This window comes from Dreissena polymorpha, chromosome 2 (assembly GCF_020536995.1).
Source record: "Dreissena polymorpha isolate Duluth1 chromosome 2, UMN_Dpol_1.0, whole genome shotgun sequence".
NCBI classification, from domain to species: Eukaryota; Metazoa; Mollusca; class Bivalvia; order Myida; family Dreissenidae; genus Dreissena; species Dreissena polymorpha.
Genome location: NC_068356.1, coordinates 128,376,969 through 128,398,243, shown reverse-complemented (window position 1 = coordinate 128,398,243; position 21,275 = coordinate 128,376,969). Strand labels below are relative to the sequence as shown.

At 33.2% G+C, this 21,275-nt stretch overlaps 1 protein-coding gene across 1 annotated transcript in view; it reads left to right on the top strand.

Moving 5' to 3' along the window:
- The first annotated feature begins 1,330 nt into the window (after nt 1-1,330).
- Nucleotides 1,331-21,275, top strand: part of LOC127868966 (potassium voltage-gated channel subfamily H member 7-like) — a 68,253-nt gene continuing 48,308 nt past the window's right edge. The window contains exon 1 of the mRNA XM_052411181.1: nt 1,331-1,440. Within this exon, the coding sequence (XP_052267141.1) occupies nt 1,345-1,440 (96 nt within the window). The 5' untranslated portion in view covers nt 1,331-1,344. The remainder of the gene's footprint in view (nt 1,441-21,275) is intronic.

Below are 21,275 nucleotides of genomic sequence, written 5' to 3'. Positions count from 1 at the left end.
TGTTTTTTACCAATCAGTTTAAAACAGTTTATGTCATCGTATAATAGTACACATGGTTAGAGTATTTTAATATTAATATTAATGTTTTAAACAGTTTCTTATTATAGCAACGATTTTAATTTATTTACATGGTAATCATTCATGTGCTTAACGTCGATGTGATAAAAATAACATATGTTTTTAAGTGAGTTTTGTGTAACAACGTTTTTTTTTAGCCTTAATACATGGTTAAAGTATTCAACTTTTTCCAGCAATAATTGACATACATGATACTTTTTCAGTGTTCCCTGAATCCTGATAATAAGATTTCAGTTTATCAAACTTCTCATTAAGGTTTGCATTTTACAGAAATGACAACGATCTAAATTGTTCAGGGAAATCGTTATCGGCATTTTAAAACTAATGATAAGGTTTTCCAAACTAAAACGATTTCTGTAGAAGAATTTCATGTTAGCATTTGAAATAGTAAACAAAATCAAATTTGCGAAACTCTGGGCATTTGAAGAAATTGTGTTGTCTTGTTTTCATATGGAGGTTAGTCGTTCGGAAGACGAGAGAACTAATTTTATCGTAGAGATAATATGCTGGAATTAATATGGAATCATGCAGATATCGTCAATTAATATAATCAGGTACTTTATTTATTTGTAGATTAACATCGATGAATATTTGACAATAAGAATTATCCGATGTAAAATATACAGTTCCTATGGTTCTTTACATATTGCAAAATAGTTTGATTAGTATACTACAATCACTATTTGATGTGCACAAAAAAAACGGTCCTACTACAAATTCGTAGAGTTTCGCCACAGATTAGCTTTTGCGGTCCGCATTAAGGCCTGCTTTCATAGAACGAGGTTCATGATATATCCAGTTACATTTGCCTTATAATAGCTTTATTAAACATGCATTCTACTTACGCAAACATTTTTGAGTATGCCATGCCATGGCATTTTAGCGCGAACTATTATTCGTTTAAATGCCAATCGTTTTTTTAATTGTTTACTCAAATACATTATATAAACCTGTCGTTAATTTAGGTTTAACAATTTATTTTGTGTATTAGTTATTGGTGTTGTAAAATATCAAAACTCTGGTTGATAATATTTGGCATTTTAACCCGCACTTGTAAATTAATCGATTGTATGAAACATGAACATTGCATATGTACAGAAAAAAAACGTTTATGTTAGTTGTGAATGCGTACATTTATCTTACACACAGAACATAGCCGCTTTTTAGATGAGCCAATTGTTGACGGACATGCTAATTTTTGTATTTCACATCAATGAAAGATATCTGATATGTGCTTTTTAATTCCAGGCCAAAAGCAAGATCGTGATGCTGAAGGTGTTAAAGGACATTCGCTCACGTGGCAGATTTCGACCAATCAGCGAGGAACAAACACGGCGGGAAGGTGCAAAGCTTTTGGGCGAGGTAATTAACACTTTTACAATGTACAAACTTGTTGTGTAATTTTCAAGTATGTATAGAATGTATTAAGATATAAACATATTCAAACAGAACAAAACATATTTTGTAACACCTTATCACTGGTTTTGTAAGTGCTAAACATATCAATAATACATAATATATCATTATACTGTATAGTTATTATAATTTAAAAATGATAATGAAAAAAACAATCCTGGAAGCTTATTAATCTTAAATTGACAGGGAGTTTGTTTATTTATGCTTCTGTTTTATATTAAAACTTTTAAATAATGAATGTGGGTTTATATTCAATTCCAAATGTTATAATTATCTCATTTCGTGTACATTTATATTATATTACTTTTTGTCTGTGTATGTTCGTTTTTTCGTGTGTTAGCTCCTTTTCTGGCTTGACTGTTAATTTCGTCTGTTCATGCATTTACAACTTACCTAACGAAAACATGTTCATGTACTTTAGTGTGTAGAAAAAAAATGAAATCGATTTCCTCCATTGAAAGATAAATTGTTATCAACCCAAATACTGTTTCAATGTTGACTGCGTACAGTTATTACAGATGAAGAAGATCATTATAAGGCTTTCTCTCTGATATATCCATCAATGTCTGACAGGACATTTGGAATTACTTTGCAACCTATAATGATGACGAATATGCACAACATACCGTGCGCGTAAGATTTCTTTGCTTTATAATTGTATCACAATTGTTAAGGGTACAGCAAAACAACACAGGAAGGCATTAACTCTCGAAGTATTCTCATCTCATTGTGAAACTTTATAATAAGGCATTTGCTTGGATAAATCCATCAAACAATGACACATTATATCGAATTAATTCCCTGCTAATGATGACAAAGGATTCACCCAGTCCAAATTATGGCATCCTGATTTGACAGAATAAGAACAACATGCACGAAGTTACAGTCTACAGCTGAATTAAGTGCCTACATGCAGGATATATTAGTTTTTTATTCGTATGCTTCAAGAAAGGTATAAGCATATTGTCGCCGCTTTGTCGCGTTCGTCCTAATTCCACATTTGATTGTATTAAGTTTGCGTGGGTTTTTAACGAATGTCTCCTCTAATCTGTTTCGTCATACTCGATGTATGTCTGAACGCCCTGCTGTGTTTCCATCCGAAACACTCGTCGTCTACCCACAATACCTCATACACTTATGATTCGAATTTAATGACATTTGATATACAACATCTCTATATGATGATCATGCGAATCTTTGTCCAGCGTTGGATGTTATTAGAGTTTGAATATTAATATGTTTTTGTTTGTTTCCGCGCGTGATCTCAGACACTTAAGATGCGACTTTAGTAAAACTTAGTATGTAGTTTCCTTTTAGGATAGACATGCGAATCCTTTTCAGGATGCTTCTTTCCAATTAATTTTCAGCGCGGTATTTCGCTTATATTATATATTATATTATTTAATTTTTGATGTTTCTTTTCCCTGCAGGATTTAAGAAACTTATTATCTGACTGTAATGCGTTTGTAAGACTTTTCTTTGAGGTAGGATATGTGCATATTTTGGGAGAACCCTGAACAATTTATTTTTCATGGAGCCTTTGTCAATTTGTCATTTGCCGCGTTTGATCTTGGAAACTTACGATTTGTATGACACTACATAATTATGCAGCGTATCTATTGGGTTTGCGTGCGTATATTCTCAGGTCGTTCGCTCCAATTATGTTTATACATTTATTGCTCATAATAGTAGTATGACATTATACAATAAATTTAACTTTTCTGTGGGAGATCACATTATCTGATTATCAGAATTGTATTAAACTGATATTCGTCTTTCATGTTGTAATTAACGTTTCTTGTATAGAAGTGGTGAAGAAATAGTCGCTGATAATTTTTGTCCTCAAAAAAAAAACACGTGGCTTTATGACGTTTGTTCAAACTTGCATATGCCCCCTTATATAACTCCTCTATATTCATTATATTATGTAGACACCATATGCAAGGATTCCCCGGAGTGTTGATTCCTATATATGCCATATACATAAGGCGTTTGCTCTTATAACCTACCCTAAACAGTTCTTCCAACGCCGAACTATATTATTAAGTTAAGTTATTAAGTTACCAATAGCGAAAGCAATGCATTATATAAATCCTTGCTCCAACGGACACCACGATATCATAATATAAGGCAGTATTCCTATTACATATGTATATTCAATATGTACGTACATATATGTTGAACCTACTATACTATTTCCTGTCCTGGTAAAGTACTTTATAAGAAGTCAATCGCTCTGGTAAATCAAGAAAACAATGGCACCCGAGTTGCCGCATTTATTCCCGGCTAATGATTATGAATGTCCCACCTCTAAACATTCAAAGGCATTTGGAAGTGCCAGAAAGCACTCAACTAGACACAATCGGCTAATGGCTTAATTGCAGACATTTACGATATACTCACATCTGTTTCGTGCCGCTTGTTTTATACAACGTGTTCATCTATCATTGTGACATATAATGCTTGTTTTTGACTTCTTGACCAATTTTGTAATTGCGAGTTAAATGTGTAACTAGTTGAGAAAGAGGCGTTGGTGTCGCTAGTCGAACTTACTATATGGTACTGTTACAAACTAATTCCTTTCTGTGGAAAAACTTATAAATAATGGAAATTAACTAGGCAGAATGAGCATTGTGTATACATTCAGATAATTGTAATATGAATATAGCGATAGTTCAACGAAGTAACGTATTTGTTCGGTTAAATTTATAAAAGAGTTAAACTCAAGGATATAGTGTCTCGGGCCACCGTATGAGTTTTTCCATTTTAATAGGGTATTAGTTCATATAAATACTATTTGTATATTTGATTTTGCAAATAAAAGCGTTTTTATTGGTAATGATTTGATTAAACGATAGTGCGTTTAAGTATTTAAACTCCCCGATGCGAAGTAAAGTGGTTATATAGGAACCACTATGGACGTCTTTCCATCAGTCGGTCGATATAAATTAGTCACTACTGTGACAAGCTATAAAGTCGGCCTTATTTATAAAGTCAAATTACACACTGCTTACGATTCTTGCTAATGATGATGTAGTTTACAATTTTCGGACACTTTATCTCTTCCGCAAAACTGGCAATAAATCAAGCACGGCATTAATGGCTAAATCCCTTACATATTCGCATCACTCAGATTGTCCAAAATCTGTATAACGTCAAGTTCAAGTTCATCACACATTCGTATGATAATATATAGCGTGACACGCTCTTCAGTTAGCTTATTAGAGAACATAATCTTTAATGATTATACAAGTGAATGCAACTGTGGTTGTATTGCCTGAAAAACACTCAGATTGCTAGCCTGTTGATCCTTACAACAGAATGCTGATGCACTTGAAAAATCCGAGTAGACTATGTTTATGTCTCACAATTTCTTGGAGACGGAATATAAGAAGCAAGAAGGGGGAAATTTAACACATAGAATAAGATTTGATATACATCGATTTTTGACATTGAGGCCTGTACCAGTCTTTAATGTTCCAGCGATAATAAAATAATATAGAGTATTTGTGTTGAATTTAGGTGTATGATCCATTTATTTCAAAAGTGGTTCTAGACAAAAAGTTCCATGCGTGGCCTTTTATGTCATACGTTAGTAACACAAATACATACGCACAACACGCTTAAAGTCTTTGGTTTAAGTATAAGGACGTCATGAAAAGATATGCTAAACCAAGTCTTCGAAAATACATTTTGGGAAAAGCGTTATAATATGTGCATCCTTGAAGCTTCATAACAGTTTTGTTGATATTTATCATGGATTTATCGGTATTTTCGATTATTCGATATGCGTATCCATTTGTCAGGACAAGTAGCCGAACCGGGTACACCAATATAAATGATGGACACATATTGGCGTTTTTTATTTTAATACAGAAAAAAATATTTTAGTTTCTCTGTAATCCATTTTTATCAATACAATTTTAGGTTTTATACAGACAACGTTGACAGACGAAAAAGAGATAGTAGCCGATATGAATAGTCACGTCAAACACTTGTAGTATCAATCGCCTAACAGGATGGTCGTTCGCTTCACCCGATGTGCTATTTGACAAATATAAAGTAACACGCATATAGATATTTAAATGAATATTTAAGCTGATTTTGTGCAAAATGGGGCAGATACAAACCAAACGTAGATTCTTAAGTATCTTTCTTAAATCACCTTTGACTGATATTTTTGCTATTATTTATAACAAAATAACGCGTGAACATTAAAAGCCAATCGATTTGAGCAAGTTCTCAAATTTTAAGGAATGCTGAAATGATAAACTTACTGCATTTGTTTCACGAATGCCAATAACGGTTATTAATAATACGCATATCTATAACTTACACGTTTGAACCGATACTACTTATTCACAATTTCTCCCATATTATGTTTGTTTTGTACCGTATTTTTTGTGCGGACTAATAATGAAATAACTATCATGCCATTTTAAATCATGTCGCATGCTTCATATATTGAAGCATATGCGACATGAAGAATAAAAATGACAATTCTGACATAGAACAGAGAGCCTCCGGTCTATGGCAATTTACATTGCACCATTGCCTGACAGTAGTATAGCGTGTGCTATTCTATTACAAGCAACGACTGTACACTTTATGAACCTGTTAAAAATTGTTAATTATTCTTTATATCATTTTGTAACAATCGCGGCGTACTTCATGAAAGCTTGTGCATTGATTAGTTTATCATTTCGAAATATCGCTTGGTTAATTTGTTTAGATACAGACGATCGCGTGGGCGAACGAAAATCAGACACCCAAGAGTTCCAATTAATGGACAATTTACATTTTATATAACTTCTGTTAGCATAACTTGAAATTGTGAATGCATGTTGTTAAGAAATAGTTATTATTATGTTATGATTGCAAGTTCCTTTCAATTTCTCCAGTTGATGCAATATAAGTAAAAATAAAACTATAATTATAAATCGAAATTGAGTAATAGGAAGCAGAATATGTATCTGAATCATATGCATGGTTAATTTATTCATTTTCCTAGCGTGAATATAATATTTGTTTTCAAAATAATAAAAGTGTATTTAGCGTATTTCATCTGAATATTAAGTTCAACGCCGAGTGTTTTTCAAACATTCCTTGATGCTATAGGCATAAATGGGGAAACAATTAGGAAAACCACAGATAGAATAAACCTCAAGAGAAAACATAGTGTTACCATCACCTAGTCTTTTATAATTAGCATGTGACAACGTGCCTAAAAATCCTGGAAAATGCATGCAACAAAACACTTAACATTAATGATAAAAGCTGGTACTCGGAAAACCTTGAATCCAGTTATTTGACATTAGGGTTTGAATTAGTTAACGTTATTTATATTCCTACGACTTGTTGGAGGTTTCTTCAGAAACCAACTTCATTAGTGAACGTGTAATTTCTCAATGTTAGATTCACTTCCTCTGTATGCATGTGTACAACAAGATCTTGCAATAAAAGCCAAATACTAGAAATTGTAATGCTACTTTATTTGATGTTCATTATCAAATTGGATACATATGTACTTTCACATTTAAAACAAGTTACGGTGAATATTTCCATATCTTACTTATTTAAAACGTGCCAAATGCACACCGTGTTGTTGGTTTTTGGAGAGAACATAAATAAGCTAACACAAGTGTTCATTTGTGTATGAACTGAGTTTGGGTTAAAAAGGGACTATGCATTACTTGCCTCAAATACCAATAATCCGTATATCTGCTATTCATGATTTCAAACCTAAACTGCTTGCACATTTAATGCTGTACAACGGGACCTCGTTGTAGTACTGTAGTCAAATACAGTTTGTACTTTATAGTCAAGGATGAGAGGGCCAGCTATGTGTTCATATCCAAAGGGTACATGTTTGAACATGGTATTATATAACAAATCTCCGGACAATCAACATTAGACTCACTGAAAGGCAGTGGAGTTATTATTTCATTTAGGTACATTGATACATATGTTAACAAAAATAATTTCACACTACTGAAGCAGTTTTATCACGAGATCTGTATCTGTAACTGTATTGTATACACGTTAAGCATTCACGTTTACTGAAATTAACTGTTTAGAGTAAAATTAGTGCGCTGGGAATATTTTCATGTGTGCAGCTTATCAAAAGAAGTCAATGAAATATCGATGCAGTATTGAACAACATCATCAAATCATTGAAACGAACAAATGTTGAAATATTTTTGTGACGCATTTGGTCGCTAAATGCCAAGAAAATGATTTCATCCTGTTAAATTGAAAAACAACACTTAATGACGCAGTAGTTAGAAAAAAATAATTTAATGACGCAGTAGTTAGGAAAAAGAACTGTATGACGCAGTAGTTAGAAAAAAGAACTTTATGACGCAGTAGTTAGATAAACAAAACTTAATTTATTATACATATTTTATGCGTTTTAATAGTCTCTTTGACACCTTAAGGCTAAACAAATTCTTCTGTGTATACTTGATTAAAACCAATTTATTTTAGACTATTTGTGCGTTCTTGTGTCGTAGAAAAACATCTTACTTGACTGATTCACTTTACATTCAATTGTGTTATTCCGACACAAATATATATTGTTTAAACAGAACAAATATTTTATTACGCATAGCACAGCTCATCGTAATCCATAGCATACAACATTATCTATATTATAAGACATACCTATTTTGCGAATCAGCTTAAAATAAGTGTTCGGGGACCATTGCACATGTAAGCTTTTACTAAGTGATGGATCAAACGTTACTAAAATATTTAAAATAGGTAAGATAACGTTTAAGTAAGGTAAAGGGAAACAAAATGTACATGCGTTTGTAGCTATGAAAAACATTATTCATAGGTAAAAATAGTTGGCCTATAATCGAGTTTAAGGACATTTCAAAACAGTTTTAATCCTAGGTTTGAGCTTACCGTTCGAAGACAGTGACCACGTATTTAAATTAAAAAAATTGGTGATGGTGTGTTGTTCATCAGCAATAAGGTTTAAAACAACAAACTATTTTTAAGAGAAGCGTAGCCTTTATTGTATAGATTTGCTAGAAACCGGTGTGTGTGTGTGATTATTATTCACGCATTAGCGTTCTTCGAGAAAATAATTGACATGTAGACCGATTTAATTAATGGATACATATTGTCTTTCATGTTCACTGTTTTTCACTACAGTAAATATTTTTTTCTTTATTGTTCTATTCGATATTTTTGTATTCACCAATAAATTAATTGTCGTTGTCGAAATTCTTTGAGTGTTAGTTTTACATAATTTATTCAATAATGATGTTAATGATGCCATTGTTGGTGCAAATAAAGCTGATAATAAAACAAAATAGAAATCAGCAGCGAAGTTTCTTTATAAAAAAAACTAATAAGCACTGTCCCAGAAGATATGTCGACGCAGGGACATGACAGTTATTTCTCATAACAATTCGTATCGGTGAATGAAATCCCTACGAGTCTGGAATGTGTGTTTGACAAAATATTGGTTGATGCTTAAGATAACAGTTGTACTGAAAATTGAACCAAGTCATGTTCGTTTCGCTCGAAATATTAAAATAGATTAATCAGGCCGTATGATGGATAACGAAATTCAAACTAAGGTCGCTTCATTTATTTGATTTTCACGAAAATAAAGTGCAGAATAAATAAATAATATTATTTCGTATACAAGCGGCATTTGTAATGAAAGACACAAATAGATAGAAGCTGAATTATACAATTGATATGAGAGAAGGAATAATAATTCAATAATTTGCACAATAAATAATTATGCGTTTTATATTTTGTTTATATGTAATATAGTATATGCCTTATTATTTTACACTCCCGAATTTAAACAATTTGGAACTTGATGATGGATAAAATAAGGACCGTAATCTATGCATTGGTAATAGATAATACTGTTTCCCCATGCATATTCGTGTAAACAATTGATTTATTGACTGTAATAAACATATTAAATGGAGATTATTGATGTTTCATGAATGGAGAAATAGCGAGAACATAATGGATGTATGGCTAAGAAAGAGTGATGTTGTTCAAAATCTGCCATTGGAGCTTTTGGTACGAATGACGCTTACTAACGCTGCGGTAACTAACTGATATTAGATACATATAAAGCTTATTAGGCATTTGAGCGTTTATGAATGAAATGTTCTTGAAGACATTTTTCCTCTATTTAGACATGTTGAGTAAAGTGTGTTTAAATTATATTATATTTACATTTACTTAGTAAACTTTTAAAATGCTACGTTAATTGTATTACATAATAGTTGCATCAATATGGAGGTTCTCTTTATAATTTTCTTATGTATTTTATAATGTTGCCTATTATGACATTTAAATGCCGTTCCCCTGTTGAAAACTCACATTAAACTTCCATCAATGATCATGTGTAGTAGATTATGATGGCCCTCATATACGATTATAATGGATTTACTTTTGTAATAAATCGATTACATTCCATCCGTCATATGATTTCTGAGACAAATCAAATAAAAAGTATGGTTGAAATAAGACTCTCCGTTTGCACATGTGGTAGAGCTATTTTTGCAAGTAAATACTATTTTCTTTATTGTTCCTGTTAATGCGAAAGCAAGATATTAAATCATAAAAGTGGCTTTTAGATATATCTCCAACGGGATTCAAAACTTGTGTTTCCAAATTGGTGCTAAATCATGAACACTAATGCTATACATAAGCTAAAATAGTTTGATGTACATAAACTCCTCCACATGATGGTTGCCGTTTTACACAATGGATATTGCCAGCACAGTCAAAGCCCGTATTCCTCAAGTGCTTTAAGTTGCTATTGCTTCTTCTGTTCAATCATTATTTTAACGTTCAATAGCCTTTTACATTTCCGTCATTAGCGAGTAACGATGCATTATCCCTCCTGATATAATGATCACTGCAACCGGGATTATTCTGCCTTGATTCGGTTCCTAAATCGAAAATCTACATAAAATGTTCAGATTACATTTTGGCAAATTTGTTGGAATTGCTGTTTTAAATGTTGAATACAAAATTGTTTGTCAATAAGGTTAGTACACGAAAGAATCACATTAAAAGTTTTTTTTAACCAAATCGATTTAGGACAATATCATATGTAGTTATGGAAAGAATGTTGTAATGTTATAACTTTATAAACATAACTTAATAATGCAGCATTTGTGTAACAGTTAAAATCATTTTCATGTAAGCACAGCAGGTACCATTGGTATAGCAGCCTATATTTCTATGACAGAGCCAGGACATTGGAATGGGTAATGTTTTTACGTTAATTGAAGTTGATGTTGTGCGTATTTTTATTACACGGAGGTATATAACGAGATAACAATTGTATTTTAGTCCAACAAAAAAGAACGAACACATAACAACCAATACATAAACCACCGGGGACAATCACTGTAATATAACTGTCCTACTTCGGTCTCTTCACATGAACAACTGTATCGGTATTCTTTTTCCTTGAGTCTAGATTTATTTGGTGTTGTCATGAGCGTGTGTCAGTGAGATCAAGGAGAAGATCTCTTGGTTGTTTCTGAAATTATAAATGTAAACATTCTTAAATACGTCTGGTTTGCGTTTCAGAAATTATAAGTTTAAACATGCATTAATGCCTGTATTGTTGGGTTCTTAAATTATCAGTGTTAAAATAAATGCATGCTTATGTTGGACGGTAATGCAATTAAATATATGGAAACATACTTGCACATGATGGATATTGAAAATGAATTTGCAAAACAATGCACAAATTGGATACTATTATAAGTAAGTGAAAACATGCATAAATATATTGAAAATTGTCAGTAGAAAAATAACGGACGTAAGTACAGTTGACATTTAAAATGTATGAGTGTAAATAGGCATCCAACAAGTTGAACGCAAACAATTTTAAATCCCAACGTGCACGTAAGCGATGAGTATTTAAAAAAAAAAAAAGAACTTTAACACGCAAATATTGATTGCGTTATTATAAAACATACATTCGACAAGTTTCTATAAATTAAAATATTCATACACATATCATATTATGTAATTCGTCACGTACATGATCCAATAAGATGTAGATACATAGACAAAATATTACAAGTAAAAACGAGGAAAATACATTAAGCGATCGAGGAGAATAAAAACAAATTTCTGATAACCCTTTCAAGTCACATTGTGTTCAATAAATTGCGATATACGACAGTTCCATCCATTTAAAAATATGCCAATAGCGGATGTAAAACAAAAAGTTATATATAATTTCACTGATGAATTCGTTATTCGAAAGCGATATAAACAGTTTAAAGTTCGTCGAAATTCGTTGAGTTTTGAGTCTGATCCATTGGTAGCTATGAGATTTCTTAATGAATGAATATATATCGGCGTATGACTTGTAAGACAGTTATTGACTGCGCATAATAATTTGAACATTAAGCATAAATGCAAAGTCAATGCTGATAAAACGGATGTGTGACACATCAAACCATAACATGGCCGTATGGCTGAAGCCCATTTACGATGTGCACGAAGTGAAAGATTCGGAAAAAGCGAGCAAACCTTACGACCCGGTAAGTTTTAAACATTCTATTTGATACATTTTCTAGTTTCAAACGACGTAAGCATTTGAATAAATACACCCCCAACATAACACAATCTCAACACTATTGATTCGAATCAATTTAATAATTTATTGTTGCAAGATTGACCAGCCAGTCGAAAAATCAACCAACGTCTGATTATATAGTATCTTTTCGACAATGTATAAAATAAAAAGACATTGTTAAAGACGCACATCTCAACAAATGCGTGTGCACTTTGTATTGTATGCATCAAAGTCGATGGCAAGTGCGTTTATAGAATAAATGTTTTGTAACCCTTTATGGGATCAATATTAATTTTTAGTATTTATGTATGATGATAAAATTTACTTACCATTTAAGTTCACGAAGCATTTAATACAATATCTCAAATTAAACGTTGACATAATTCAAACATTGATTGGTCGTCTTCAGACGTTATTCAAGCTAGCTTGGTTAATAATAAAAAATATCATTTTAGTCGCGCTCTATCAAAGCCGGGCTTAATGCATGTCAGCTTAGTCTTGTCCTAGGTCAGCCTGTGAAGACAGCACAAACTGATCAGGGACAATACTCTCTACCTTATCTGAATTTTCGTTTGGGAGAGGGTATCTTTAAACGAACAAAGAACATAAAATCTGATAGTGTCGTCTTTGATAAGCCTTTGCGGACTGCAACACTAATCTGAGACTTCACTTTACGCACTTGTTACAAGTCCAATTAGCCCGGAATTTGACTCGTTCTGAATTAGTTGATAGCCCTTTATTAGAGCTCATATAATCAAGGTACAATCAAAGTCAGTGCTGTAATGCACTTACGTTTCTCAAATATTAACTATTGGCATAATTAAGTCAGGTTTTCTTTGTTTTAAATGACGGTGCATAGTTGTGTCATTTTTATTTTCATATCATGTAAATAAACGAAAACTCCAAGGATCATTGAGTTTCCAATAACGACGATAATTCAACTCACTTGATATTGTTTAGAATTAAACCGCCCTCTAGCGGTACGAAACTCTTGGAACGTATGGAATGAACAATGATTTCGATTTCTTATTCAAACATATGTCTATTATTATCTGGTCAGAGAATCACAAAACAAAATTTAAAAAATTATATTTTTCCTTCAGGATCCTTTGTATTTTACATGCAGTGACCGTTGCCACTGGGAAATTAATTGTTAATAATAAACCTCAACATAAGTCTTGGAATGTGGTGTTTTTGTGCGTAATATGTATGTATAAGCAGTGCTAGTTAGCAATTATGTCAATCGATGTTCTCTGCAAAGTTTAATCATACTTGTATGTATCATACATCACATGTAGATCATATGTATATTATTACGTAGTTATATGAGACTAAAGTATTGCTGGAACCACCAATGCCCAAATGTTGAAATTTACATGGTATGACATCTGAGCGAACAATCCATAACTTTTACACTATATTAGCACCAATTGCATCAACAGCGTGAGCTAAATCGCTTCTACAAGAACGTAGACCAAGACTGTTTCTACGCTATGTATTAATGAAATAGGTATTACTTATTTTACGTAAGGGTGAGTGTCGTCGTGGGATTGTGTTTTAACATCGATTTCTATTTCATATGCTACTTCGCCTATGAAACTCTCGATTCATCGTCGAAACCCAAGTTAACTCAAGAAGGCTGTGGGAGAAAAGGGTAGCAAAGTTACTTTTATGAGACACTCATTTCATTTTCATTTTTATCAAATGCATAAAACGACTCTCTTTCAAAACAGTTACAGTTTTTGCTGTGTCATATTTCCTATTATCCGCTAAAATAATCGTTACTTCCCAGACTTAATTCGTAAGATTACTGTACAAGATTAGTCAGTTCCACAATATTAATGAAAACGAATTCTGCCAACAAGAAGTCTCATTTTATACACTGTCATGACAACAGAATATATAATTCGTTCCGACCATGTTATACTCAATGCACTCTGAAGGATTAGCAATCAGTGCAACAATAACAAACAAGAAATTTACAAGTATTTCTACCGTTCATTGAACCCATGAAAGTATGATGCACATGTATGCCCGTACTACACATTTGTAAATATTTGTTGCATGTTAGCTTTCAAATAGTTGCATCATACTTTATCGTGTTCAATGAAAGGTAGAAAGACTTGTCATTTGTGGTGTTTGTTATCGTTATTCATTTTAAAGAGCACAGAATATATGGTTGGTCCCGACCATGTTGTACTCAATTCAACACGTAGACTTATTATGTTGACCTGGTTTAAAACCCCATCAACAGCAGACTGTTGTTTGTGTTTTTTTACATCAGGCCAACATTATACATTCGAAATATTGCAAAAAATGGATTTTCAATCACATCGGCTTTCGACTGTTAAAATCATGATTTTCATTATAATCTGAGTTTTACTGGCCAATAAGATGCGCTATACATGTATTTAATTCAGAAAAGGAAGTACAATGACAGGCAATATTATATTTTACTCCTTTATTCAAAAGTACAAAATACAATCATGGTTTACAACTGCAGTGATTGCGTTTATAGATATTGATCTAAATAATAAAACATATCGAACATGTAGGTGCTTACGCTAAGTATAACATTATACGCTACGAAACGATTTTATGAGCGTTCTTATTTATAACTAGGATTAACAGATATGAATCCAGGATTCTAACAAAACCAAAGCGAGCGGCTACATCCAATTTATAATCCGCACAAGATTTTCCCTTGTAACTCTGGTCACTGCGATACTTTTTAACCCTTACAGTGCTGGAACCGAATTTTGAAGGCCTTTGCAAACAGTTTGGATCCAGATGAGACGCCACAAAACGTGGCGTCTCATCAGGATCAAAACTGTTTGCTATTCTGATAGTATTCTTTGAAAAAAATCGAAGAAAATGCTAATGTTAGAAATTCAGCAGACGACATTTAGCAGACGACAAATTTTCCAGCATGCAAAGGGTTGATGCAAATGTGTATCGGTATTATGGCTATTCCTTTGGTTTAGATATGTGATAAATCTAAGCGAGTTTGTCAAAATATCGACGCCATCTGTGGAAAATGCCTTTTTGAATTCATTAAAACGATTGCTGTGTTTTTAATTGTTGAAATACTGGATGATTATGTATACATGTAATACTGGATCATACGGAGGAGAAGTGATACATATTACTCGTTTAATAATATTTTATGAATTAATGTTAAGGTATACGAATTTTATTGCCGCATGTTTTGAAGACTTATGATAACAAATCAATATGTATAAGAGGAGTTCACATGTTATTCTACTACTACGTTTATTTAAAAAATATACAAAAACGTCATGTAACACATGTGTCAATGGGCTATTCTGCTTCTAACAAATCGATGTGAATATATTAATAATTTGGTGTTATTGGATTACTTATTTCATTTTATTATATTATAGTACATGCTGTTAACTAATTAGACGTTTTATTTCCACGTGGACTTACGTTGTTTCTTTTTCACTCATTCTGAAAATGTATCATAAAATGTTGTTTCGCATAGGTTAAAACGGTTCATACCTGTTCATATATACAAAACACGCGTGTTGTTGATAGTTTGTTCCAACTATTTTGAAATCTAAAATGTTTGAAGATATTCTTAACTTGGACAGAAACATTGCGTGTATTTCTATTTTTGGTCCGCATGTGCATTACTAAATGTAAATATTAATACGGTTTTAAAAGAACCTTACATTCAAAAACAGCGGAAGTGCGATAAATATGTTGAATGTATAAACTAATAACAACCTTTGCAGTTTCATAGCATCTTACTGAACTTGCCGTTACTTTACCGATACTTCTTTACGACTTCCTAGCGTTTTACTGGGCCATAGAATGGCCGTGTGGTTAAAATCAACAAGCAATTTTAATGTTGTAGTATCGGAGCAAAGGAACAAACCTTTTAACACGGTAAGTGTAAAAGTACTTCGTTTACGGCCCTTTTCCATCAGGTTCCAATTTTCGTGGGGGATGTGTCTATTATTTGCATAGTCAGCTTCGTTTTGTTTCCATTATTCCACTCTAAATGTTAAACTATTTCCTTAGTAGAAATTATCAAAAGCATATACTATATATGGATGTTCAAATTTAATGCAATTACTACGATGAATATCTTAAGCAGGTTATTCATAAACATAAACAAACTCGGATCAAATTGCATACACATTCTGCCATGAAGATCTGATTAACATTTTTGTCGAAAGTCCACTTTTTTTAAATGCAACTAATAATGTTATTTGCATCTGCAAAGCTAAGATTAGTATTGGTCTAAAAATTGCAAAGTCATCGATAAGTGCAATGCGAAGCACTGGCGCATGATATTGCTATTTTGCAATACGGCATATCTTTGTGACGTTAATTACGCACACTTGATTTTCAAATTTTATTTTACCGGTAAGTAAAATATTGGTCTATAGCAACACTTTAGGAACCAATCTTTATGGTTTGAGATTATTTTACAGAGAAATTTCTTAAAATTACATGTTTGTTTATGAGAAATCTCATTCGAAATTTGAAAAATAGGAAAATGTTTGTCAAAGATAATTGAGCAAATCGTTTATAATATGGCGTTTACATTACCCTCCAAATCCGAAATCCCACTTGTTTTAGTGGTGTAAGGTTTTTTGTATATTCAATTCCTTATTTTTGTAGAAATAGGACAATGTGTAAACAAGTTCCTTTAAAATAATACGCACGCGATTCAGAAGTCGCGAAACCTTTCAACTGTACTGCAAAACCCATATTATCTTTGCAGTGATTCTCGTGCCAAAATAAAATAACAAATGTCATTATTCGTAAAGGACGACTATTATTTAGATCCATTTTACTGACTATTTATCTTCTCATTTTTTTCAATGAATTTCGAAATTATTTCCCTATGGTTGTTCTGTACAAACATGTATACACAATTATTCGATATATTAACATAAGTTTGTATGTGTATTACTTATATTTGATTTGCACATAATCATATTGACTTATCCCCAACTGACAGTATTTGAAAATACTGGGTGTGTTTTTTTTTAAGTTTGTGACTTGAATGTTTTCAAGGGGTCTACGTTTACTGCTTGATTTAAGCCAGTGCTATTTCGTGTATTGTGCTGCTAAAATAGTTATTAATTTAAACTAGAATATTCACACAGCATGTAATTGTGTCCAAATTTTCTCAAATCATAAACATGTATTGTCATTGATTTTAATAGGACATGTATTATTTTCACATTTAATGATATTGTGTCTGTTATTTTTAAAGTCGTTTAACCTATATATCCATACAAAACATCTCTTATAAAACTAACCGTGTTAAATGATTGACGGTTCAACATTTATTATAAATGGGATTGTTCTTGATTTGAAACTTTATACAATTAAAAAAGTTTATCAAGATCCCAATTAAGCCAACGAAATTTAATATCGCGTCTCCGTGTATTTTCTTTACCTGTTTTGTGTCCAAAGTTCAACATCGTAAAAGGTAAAGTAACACTTATTGTAATTGTTTCAACAAACAGTCATTCACATAGGTACCATACATATAAATATATAAGCTATAAAATGGCGTTAGTAATATATTTAAAGTCTAAATGATTTAGCGTGTTCCCCGATATATAAAACATAACAGGATCGCCAAACTTTACAAAAGTATATAGTGCCGTCGTAAATTAAACTCATACGATCATAACACGTAATATGCAAATAAAATTGACGTTTCGAATGCGTAGATAATAATTGTCTACATTACATGATCACAGGCAGCCGATGTTTCCTGCCGTGATCTGGATAAAATACAACAAAACAAGGAAGCTGCCATTCTGGTTCCCCCGCGGAGTCCTTTTTAGACAGTTGCTTTCACAGCATAATGTGTCGCACAAGATTTGACGAATATGAACAGCGTCCTTTATTTATCGCATTTCGTATCATTCGAGAAAATTGTATGACAAATACTAGCATTTAAGTGACTTATTAAGATCAGAGTATTCATTATCATTTCGTATGAATCAGATGAGGTGTAACCCTTATGCCGTTTATGTTATTGCCCATCTTAGATTTGATAAGTGAAATACTCCACAAACAACATGGAGGGCAAGTGAATGATTGGATGTTCAGAATAGGTTAGGTTCAACTATATATTAATTTTAAATCAACTTAGGCCTCAGTCAAGTTTTTATATAAGAGCTAAGTACAACTAATTGACATTAGTATTAAAACAACTCAAATCGTTTGATATTGACTGAACAATTATGTATACCCTTTGGCACAGGACAACGAGAAGAAAGCAGAATTTGATCTGAGTTTTTCCCTAACGTAACTTTTAAAAGCTGTATTTATTTACAAATAATAAAATTATTTTATGGTTTTAACGTTTCTGCTTCTTTTTTAAACAAAAATATGTAAATCGTTAATTGCCGTATATTTATGTTTACAAATTTAGAGCATGCTTTCAATACCATCAGCTTAATCGTTTGTGTCATAAATGTTTCACATTACCCTACATTCATCTACTTAGTTTTCGTTCAGCTGATCATTCCTCTAAAATTGTCAATTGTACTTTAAGCGAATTAGTTTCTGTAATCAAACATACATTAAGTATTGATAGTGAACTTTAAAATGCCGCCTTTTGGTGAATAATGAAATACAGATATCTTATTCCTCTAAATAATTGGTAAAAAATCAGTGTATGAACCGATCGCTTTTCTATTTGTTTGATCACTTGTAGATTGTTGTTTCATTGTATATGAATAGACATTAACAATATTTGTTGCGTCAAATGCCTTCTTAACTAGAATGCATAAACAATAAAAAAAAAACTATGGTTGCAACAATTTGGTGACGTAAACGCACAGTAGTTGCAATATCGTGACGCTAGAATGCCGATCTTCTGGATATATTTGTACACGAAGAAAGTATAACTTTCATGAATGCTAACACATATATACAAATGTAACGGTCTTCAAAATTACCGTATAGTAAATTACAGATGTTAAGACATGCATGTACTGTATAAAATTTGTGTATAGCATGAACACGTTTAATTTTACCGTACTTGTACACAAATAAAGTCCAATATTGTAACCTTTGCTTATATGCGTAGTTAAAGCCCCGAACTAGTTTTCGATAGTCTGTCCTATATATTGATATAAATCTTACAAAAAGGGCATAAACATATGTTAGCTATGTATGAGTCCTGTGGGTGCTCTTTCCATTAAGACTGTCAATAAAGCAGCGTAAAGTGTCGCGACGATTTGGTTGTTCAATTTCACAACTCATCAAACCAGCATATAAACCAACTTAGTTCACAGGCAGCAGTATCATAAATTTGCCCCCCCCCCGGGACCCTACCCCCCCCCCTCCCCCGAGCTTACCCCAGGGGTTCCAGATTGTTAAATGTACACCTATTGTGTATGGTTTGACTTTTCAACAACGATTATTGACAAAAATACACAGTTTGAAAAAATAACCCTCGTATAGGTATTATATATACACAAGGTATGAAACGCACTATATGCCTATTGCTGAAAGATTGTGGAACACTGGACGTGACCTTTTTCATCGAAAACACACATGTTCCCATGAAGTTGCCGACTAAATCCAACTGGATTCTTTAAAAGACAGTAAAAGCAACGTGATTACACAACTAACCGATCTCCTGCTCGGCTAATAACTTTAAAATTCAATTAAATTTGACTTTCTTGCTATATGTCACTGGGTGTTACATCTACACATGTACACCATTTTAATTTTATAACGCGTCATCTGGTAGGTTGTTGTCATTGTGTTGGCCAATGATATGGCGTTTAAGAACCGAGTGTTCGATCGACAAAATATGACAGCAAAACACAGACATGTAGCGAGAAAGTCGAATTTAAGTGAATATTAAAGTTATTAGCCGAGCAGGAAATCGGTTAGTAGTGTAATCTCGTTTCTTTTACTGTCTTTTAACGAATCCAGATGGATTTAGTCGGCAACTGCATGGGAACATGTGTGTTTTCGATAAAAAAGGTCACGTTCAGTGTTCCACAATCTTTCAGCAATAGGCATATAGTGCGTTTCATACCTTGTGTATATATAATACCTGTACGAGGGTTATTTTTTCAAACTGTGTAATTGTGTGAATATTCGTTGTTGAAAAGTCAAACCATACACAATAGGTGTACATTCAACAATCTGGAACCCCTGGGGTAAGCTCGGGGGGGGGGGGGGGGTGGGGGTAGGGTCCCGGGGGGGGGGGCAAATTTATGATACTGCTGCCTGTGACTTAGTTAATCAAAATATAAACTTTTTAATAGAGCTTATGACGTGTACCAAATACGTTTATCAAGACAGGAAATTTTCCAACTGAGTTTATCAATTAATTCACTTTGCCGAAAAGAACTTATGACGAAAACGTGTTAAATGAACTGAGCTGATCAAAACAGTAATTTACCACCTGAGCTTTTCAAGACTATTCTCTTACCCAAATGAGCTTATCAAAGGAAAACTCCAATAAAGTGCTACTCATTCAATCACATGCATGTCCGTATCTCGGCCTCTCTGTTCATGTATGCATGTCCGTCTCTCGGTCTCTCTGTTAATGTATGCATGTCCGTCTCTCGATCTCTCTGTTCAGGTATGCATGTCCGTCTCTTGGTCTCTCTGTTCATGTATGCATGTCTTTCTCTCGGTCTCTCTGTTCAGGTATGCATGTCCGTCTCTCGGTCTCTCAGTTCACGTATGCATGTCGATCTCTCGGTCTCTGTTCATGTATGCATGTCCGTCTCTCTGTCTCTCAGTTCACGTATGAATGTCGGTCTCTCGGTCTCTGTTCATGTATGCATGTCCGTCTCTCGGTCTCTCTGTTCATGTATACATGTCCGTCTCTCGATCACTCTGTTCATGTACGCATGTCCGTCTCTCTGTCTCTCAGTTCACGTATGCATGTCGGTCTCTCGGTCTCTGTTCATGTATGCATGTCCGTCTCTCTGTCTCTCAGTTCACGTATGCATGTCGGTCTCTCGGTCTCTGTTCATGTATGCATGTCCGTCTCTCGATCTCTTTGTGTATGTATGCATGTCCGTCTCTCGATCTCTCTGTTCATGTATGCATGTCCGTCTCTCGATTTCTTTGTTTATGCATGCATGTCCGTCTCTTGATCTCTTTGTGTGTGTATGCATGTCCGTCTCTCTGTCTCTCAGTTCACGTATGCATGTCGGTCTCT